Raw genomic sequence first — 7500 nt, 5'->3', positions numbered from 1 at the left:
CAAGGTCGGTGGTTCGATCCCCGGTGGAGCCGTTGGGCCCTTGAGCAAGGCTCTTAACCCTGCATTGTTCCAGGGGAGGATTGTCTCCTGCTTAGTCTAATCTTCAGTCTAAATCGCTTTGAATAAAAGCGTCGACCAAATGACATGTAATGTAATGTACTGTAATGCAATGTAATGTAATGTAATGTAATGACATGTAATGTAATGTTGTTAACTTGAAACCACAAAACGTCGCCTTCCACCATGTCCTGTCACTAGCACCTGTCCGCCTGCCTGCTACAGCGTTGGTGTTCTATGGTAGAAGTAAACTAGTGCGATGTGCATATCCATGCTTAACCGCGGGATTATATTAGTGAGAGTCGTTACAGTCACATTTCTCAGAATGTGACACATTTCAGCCGATTTGAAACCATAGCAAACGTTTTGGCGATGTTTTCACACGCACGCACACCCTTCCCTTCTCAGCCCCCTGCTGGTGTTTCTGAAGGACCAGGCGTGCAGCCGGCTCATTGAGAAAATCATCCAGGTGTCCCACAAGGGTCTGCTTCGGGACCTCTACAAAAGTCACCTCCGCGGTCAGCTGGTCAACCTGGCCGTCCATCCAATCGCAAACTTCCCCGTGCAGAGGCTGACGGCCGCGTGCAGCAGTTATAAGATGGTACGTGACCTCTGACCCTCTCAGGCCCTTTTCTCTTATATTTATAACGCTGGAAAAGGCATTTTTCATTATACATGACCGTAAAGGATAGTCTATGTCCCCAGTCTTCTCTCTCTAATTCAGATTCAGATCTGTTTTATTGGCATGACCACACACATGCATAGTATTGCCAAAGTGCTTTATATAAAATGTAAATTCCATCTCCATCTCCATCTCCATCTCCATCTCCATCTCCATCTCCATCTCCATCTCCATCTCCATCTCCATCTCCATCTCCATCTCCATCTCCATCTCCCTCTCCCTCCCTCTCTCTCCTGCAGTTTCTCTTGGTGTTTAAGGAGCTCATGGAGGGTCTGGAGGCCATCTTGGCAGCAGGTCACATGGGTGTGATAGTGCAGCTGGCGGACAGCTGTGTGCAGTGGGAGGAGAAGCAAGGCCAGCTGCTACAGTGCCTCCTAGAGGTGTGGCTGACTCGCTGCATGCAAAGCCTGATTTAAAAAAAAAAACTGTGTTTGGGACTTAATGGGAGAGCTAGGTTTCATGGTAAATGGCAAATGGTAAATGGCAGGCATTTATATAGCGCCTTTGTCCAAAGCGCTATACAATTGATGCTTCTCCATTCACCCATTCATACACACACTCACACACCGACAGCAATTGGCTGCCATGCAAGGCACCAACCAGCTTGTCAGGGGCATTTGGGGGTTAGGTGTCTTGCTCAGGGACACTTCCACACCGACCGGGCGGGGGATCGAACCGGCAACCATCCGACTGCCAGACGACTGCTCTTACTGCCTGAGCCATGTCGCCCCATGGTCTCCTGTGTAGAGGATGCTCTGATTTGAACTAATCTGGAATAACTATCCTGATTGGTTCATTGGAGTCGGTGATTGACAGAAAATGGCAGCACCACCCATGGTGGCAGTTAGTGGCAGTTAGTGGCAGTTGGTGGCAGTTGGGGAATTGTCACTGTGTCATCGGCACCTGTGAGTGTCATTTTGAGTTACAGACGTGAGCCAGGAGCACTTTTAGCTCATAGACCAGGAGCACTTTCAGAGCAACACTGTTAATGTTACTTAAAGATAAGCTCAAAGCAAAATGCATTTCATCCTTAATTTAGTCAATTTCTCATAACCGTATCTGCACATGTTAAAGTATAAGTGCATTCCATAAAATTACACGATTCCTTTCCCCTCCGAACGGAAGGGTAATTGGTGGAAATGAAAACCTCCCGGACTGGAATTGCCTACCCGTGCTCTCGATGGTTGTCCTTTATCTGAAGTGTAATTCTGTGCTGCTGTTCTCTCCCCCTCGCCACCCCTCCTCAGGCCTTCCACTGTGCCGACCCTCCCTCCCTCCAGACCTCCTGCCTCCCCCTCTTCCTGTCTCTGCTCACTCACGAGGTGTACTACGGCCAGGGGCCAGCAGAGGGAGACACACAGGTCAGTTTATCCCGTCATTACGCATGAACGCGATCTCTGATCTCTCTGCTGTTTACACTACAACTTTTAGCTTTGTTTATCATCTGCTGCATCGAGTCCCATGTTTCCATCACATCAGCCTACTTCTAACAGTTTATCTACTGCCTTCTTTTGTGTGTATATTTCATTCATATTATTACCTTTTCTCCCATTTTATATTTTTGGTTCTGTGCTTTATTTTAGACCTTCATTGAACACAATCATATATTTCATAATAATATAAGTATTATTTGTCCAGAGGAGAAAAGGCCAAGGGGGCAGAATAAAGGAACGTACAGTTATGTGTAAAAGTGAAAGGACATTTAAAAAAATGTTTTTTATTCTTTTTTTTTAAGGTACAATAGGTAAGATTTTTATGTTCAAACATTGTTACAAGACCATTCCATTCCTATCTGAAATGACCTATTATACCTTTATGTTTTGAAATCTTCACTTGGAGAGCTCACCACTCCCCCCCACCTGCAGTTGTTAATGGTGCTCTCTGTCCCTCTGCAGCGCCCCCTGTCTGATATCTGCTATAACGGCTCCCGGCTGGTCCAGTCTCTGGCCAAGTTCAAAGAGCGCTCCGTCCTGCTCAACAGCCTGCGCGCGCTCTCTCCCGCCGACCTCCTGACCCTGGGAACCGACCAATCAGGGAGCCACGTGCTGCAGGCCCTGGTGCTGTCTGCGAGTGACAAGGGGCGGGGCAAGATCCTGAGGAGACTGGAGGTGACGGGAGGGGGAGGAGCCACAGGGAGGGAGGGGGATGGGCCACCGGGAGGGGGAGGAGCTACATGGAGGGGAGGAGCTACAGGGAAGGGGAGGGGCCACAGGGAGGGAGGGGGATGGGCCACAGATAGGGGGAGGAGCTACAGGGGGGGGGGCTACCGGCAGGGATGGGGGGCACAGGGAGGGGGAGGAGCTACAGGGAGGGAGGGGGGTGGACCACAGGGAGGGGGAGGAGCCACAGGGAGGGAGGGGGAGGAGCCACAGGGAGGGAGGGAGGGGGATGGGCCACAGGGACGGGGAGGAGCTACATGGATGGAGGGGGAGGGGCTACAGGGAGGGAGGGGGAGGGGCTACATGGAAGGATGGGGATGGGCCACAGGGAGGGGGAGGGGCTATGGGGAATGAGGGGGAGGGGCCACATGTAGGGGGAGGGGCCACAGGGAGGGAGTACACTCAGTATACACAAACACACTAACACTCCAACGCGCACACTCACACATACATTAACACACAATGAAACACACACACATTCTTACACACAAACCCACACATAGGTGTGCACTGGAGATGATGTGATTTTTTTTCTACAGTCAGCATATGTCACATATGTTCATGTATTTTTCTAGCTCTCAAATTCAAATCTCTCTCTCTCTCTCTCTCTCTCTCTCTCTCCTCTCTCCCTCTCTCTCTCTCTCTCAGGGGCAGTATGTTCAGCTGGCCTGTTCCAGGTTTGGCAGTCGAGTTTTAGAGGCAGTTTGGGCCATCGCTACCGTCAGTCAGAAACAGGGCATTGCACAGGAGCTAGGTGAGCTTTTAATGCTTGCTTGTGAAATATTTGGTAATGTCTGCAAATATGGAGACATCCGTACAACCGCAACTAGAACCAAAATGGGGACCAGGTCCACGTAGGAGCCAATGAGCAGAATGATCTGAAGTACCTCTGGCTGAACTGCAATGGTGACATAGATCCTCAATCCCAGAATGCACCTGGGCAACATGACCAGGCCAAGACCGTTCATAGCTCGGTTGTCCCTGTTACTTCTGCGTTTCCGCTTTGATTGTGATGTAGAAATGAATGCTGAAATATCTGTTGAGCTTCTGTCGTGTTCAGCCTGTATTGTCAATCGCTGTGGTCTGTTATACTGTCTGTATAATGTCCTCTTCTCCTCCATCCCTCTCTTTTTTTCATCTCTCCATCCCAGCTCCCAGCGAGTCTGTGCTCCGCTCTGACCAGTTCGCCCGCCACGTCTGGGGAAAATTCGGGCTGACCCACTTCGGGAAGAGGCGGGGCCAGTGGCTGGAATTTCAGACCGGCCAATCGAAGAAGAGGAAGATGTTTAGTGACATTCTGGAGTGAGAGAGCGAGAGAGGAGAGGAGAGGAGAGGAGAGGAGAGGGTGATGGGGGGCGATTGTGTTTCATGAAGGCGTTGATGCTCGTCCCTGTTGCTTTGGACAGTCTTATCCTTCCGTACCTTCACCCAATAAACCAGCAATTTCGTTTTATTAATTTTGTTTTGTCTTGTCTCTCATGTTTCACAAGACCCTTAAATGTGTTTTCTTGCCTTAAGTGTAGCCACAGAATTTGAGTACTGTCACTGCCTCTATCATTCCTGTAGGTTATTAGAGTTTTAGAAATTTCCGTTGTTTTTTTTTATTGTTTTGTGTTTTAAATGTATTTTCCCCTTCTTTAGTTTCTATTTTGGAGATCCTTACCTGTTGTAGTTTTAGGTTTGCGTGTTTCGGTTAAAGTGCTGTAAGAATGGAGCAGTTTTTCCGAAACAGAAAGGCAGGGGAAATATTTGCGCGCAAAGCACTCGATTTTTGCTTTTGATAATTTTTACTTGATTATTGCTTTTGAGGGACAGTCATTAATAATGAATATATTCAGTAATAGTGACCAAGTTCAAATAGGTATGTATATTTTATGTTGGATAAAATACACTTTTGTTTGGTATTCAGAGTACCAAACGCCAAATGAGGGCGGTTAAAACGCTGGCCGCTGAACGTAAACACTTTCACTGGAATCCTCTCTGTCCCGACATTTCAGAGATAACAACAGCCTCAATTTAAAACAGACTTCAGAGGAAAGCGCGAGGTTAAAAGCTTCAAGCAATCAACTCATATTACCGTTTACTTACCAAAAAGCTCCTGGTGGCTTTAAAAAAAAGAGGCGCTGAAAAGATGGAGCACAGAGCCGGTAACGCACTCTGAGTGTTCCCAGGCTGCAGGTTTAAGCTCCACCAGGCAGTTTATTTAAATAATACTGCTGTAACGACCTGTCTGGGATCATCATTCATTTACCGGCAGCATCGAGCACGCGTCAGTCACCGGGAGTGAGTGTGAGTGTGAGTGTGAGTGTGAGTGTGAGTGTGCGCGTGTGCGCGTGCGTATAGGGTGTGTGTGTGTGTGTGTGTGTGAGAGTGAGAGTGAGAGTGTGTGTGTGTGTGTGTGTGTGTGTGTGTGTGTGTGTGTGTGTGTGTGTGTGTGCGTGTGGAACCCAGCCTGCAACTGTTGAGGTGTACAGCTGTGTCTCCTGGCTGTCACACACACACACACACACACACACACTCACACACACACGCACTCACACACACACACAATCACACACGCACTCACACACACACTCACACACTCGCACACGCACACACACTCACGCACACACACACATTTTTTACATTTACATTTTAGTCATTTGGCAGACGCTTTTAATCCAGGGGTTAGACAAGGATAGGGATATCAGAAAGGGGCAGAGGAAGGGGAAATCAGGAGGGAGGACTAAGGTAGAGTTTGAAAAGGTGGGTTTTGAGTCTGCGTTGAAATAGGGGGAGGGATTCTGCTGTTCTGACAGTGGTAGGCAAGTCATTCCACCACTGAGGAACCAGAACGGAAAACAGGCGTGAACGTGCAGCTCGACCGCCAGGTGCACGTAGAGAGGGAACCGTAAGGCGACCAGAGCTGGCAGACCGGAGTGGTCTAGCTGGGGAGTAGGGAGTGATCAGGGATTGTATGTAAGGTGGGGCAGTCCCCTTAGCAGCCTGAAATGCCAACACTAGGGCCTTGAAACGGATGCGTGCGGCAATAGGAAGCCAGTGGACGCCAATGAGAAGCGGAGTGACATGAGCCGACCTGTGCTGACTGGTGATCAGGCGGGCTGCAGCATTCTGGACCAGCTGGAGGGGCTTGATGGCACATGCTGGGAGACCGGCTAGGAGGGAGTTGCAGTAATCCAGGCGGGAAATGACGAGCGCCTGGACTAGGAGCTGGGTGGCTTTCTCAGTCAGGAGATGACGGATACGGCGTATATTATACAGAAAGAACCTGCAGGTTCTGGCAGTGGAGGATACTTGTGGAGCCAGGGTGAGGCAGTTATCAAGAGTCACCCCAAGATTCTTTGCCGTACGGGAGGAGGAAACTACAAAGTCCTCAACAGTCAATGAGAGGTCGATTGACGGAGAGGACTTGGCAGGGATGTAGAGAAGCTCAGTTTCGGCAAGGTTGAGCTTCAGGTGATGGGAAGTCATCCACGCAGAGATATCAGCCAAGCAGGCAGAGATCCGTGTGGTGATTTGGGTGTCGGGGGGGAAGGAAATGAAGAGTTGGGTGTCATCAGCGTAGGAATGATAAGAAAAGCCGTGGGAAGACATAACAGAACCAAGAGACATGGTGTATAGCGAGAAGAGGAGAGGCCCAAGAACTGAGCCCTGCGGGACTCCAGTTCGTAGGGGGTGAGGGTCGGAGACTGCGCCCCTTCAAAGTCACCTGGTAGGAGCGACCAGAGAGGTAGGAGGAAAACCAAGCGAGTGCAGAACCTGTGACACCCATCCCAGACAGCGATGAGAGCAGAATCTCATGGTTGACTGTATCGAAGGCGGCTGACAGGTCGAGGAAGATGAGGACAGAGGAGAGGGATTTTGCTTTAGCAGAGTGGAGTGCCTCAGTGACCGCGAGCAGGGCGGTTTCAGTGGAGTGGCCACTCTTGAAGCCAGACTGGTTGGGGTCATGGAGATTGTTCTGGAGAAGATAAGTGGACAGTTGGGAGCAGACCGCCCGTTCCAGAGTTTCAGCGAGAAAGGGAAGAAGAGAGACAGGCCGGTAGTTGTTCAGGGCAGAGGGGTCAAGAGTAGGTTTTTTGAGCAGGGGAGTGACTCTGGCCCTCTTCAGGGAATGGTGCCGGAAGAGAGGGAGGTGTTGATTAGAGAGGAGAGAAAAGGGAGAATGTCATCAGATATAGATTGTAGGAGGGGAGAGGGGAAGGGGTCAAGAGGACAGGTGGTTGGGCGGTGGGAAGTAAGGAGTTTCAGTGTGTCGGCGTCAGAGAGGGGAGAAAAGGAGGTTAGGGAGTTGGGGAGGGTAGGAGGGTCAGCAGGGGTGGAGGGTTGGGAGAAGGAATTGCGAATAGCATCGACCTTCTTTTCAAAGAAGGAGACAAAGTCATCAGGTGTGAGTGATGAGGGGGGTGGGGGGGGAGGGGGGGCCAGAAGAGAGGAGAAAGTTGAAAACAGTTTGCGGGGATTAGAGGCGGCCGCGTTAATTTTCGAGTGAAAGAAGGAAGATTTAGCTAGAGAGACAGAGGAATGGAAAGATGATAAGAGGGCATGGAAGGAAGCCATATCACTGGGGAGACAGGACCTTTTCCATTTTCTCTCCGCCGC

At 49.9% G+C, this 7500-nt stretch overlaps 1 protein-coding gene across 4 annotated transcripts in view; it reads left to right on the top strand.

The window, feature by feature from the left end:
- The window catches only part of LOC133137454 (nucleolar protein 9), a 10389-nt gene extending 6122 nt beyond the window's left edge, over positions 1-4267 (top strand). For all 4 annotated transcript variants that reach the window (XM_061255742.1, XM_061255743.1, XM_061255744.1 and 1 more), the window contains exons 7-12: positions 466-658; positions 979-1119; positions 1987-2100; positions 2635-2847; positions 3547-3652; positions 4050-4267. In XM_061255742.1, coding sequence (XP_061111726.1) covers positions 466-658; positions 979-1119; positions 1987-2100; positions 2635-2847; positions 3547-3652; positions 4050-4204 — 922 coding nt within the window. In that variant the 3' untranslated portion in view covers positions 4205-4267. The remainder of the gene's footprint in view (positions 1-465; positions 659-978; positions 1120-1986; positions 2101-2634; positions 2848-3546; positions 3653-4049) is intronic.
- Positions 4268-7500: the final 3233 nt, after the last annotated feature.

Source organism: Conger conger, chromosome 9 (genome assembly GCF_963514075.1).
Source record: "Conger conger chromosome 9, fConCon1.1, whole genome shotgun sequence".
Classification (NCBI taxonomy): Eukaryota; Metazoa; Chordata; class Actinopteri; order Anguilliformes; family Congridae; genus Conger; species Conger conger.
This window is presented reverse-complemented; position numbering and strand designations above follow the sequence as displayed.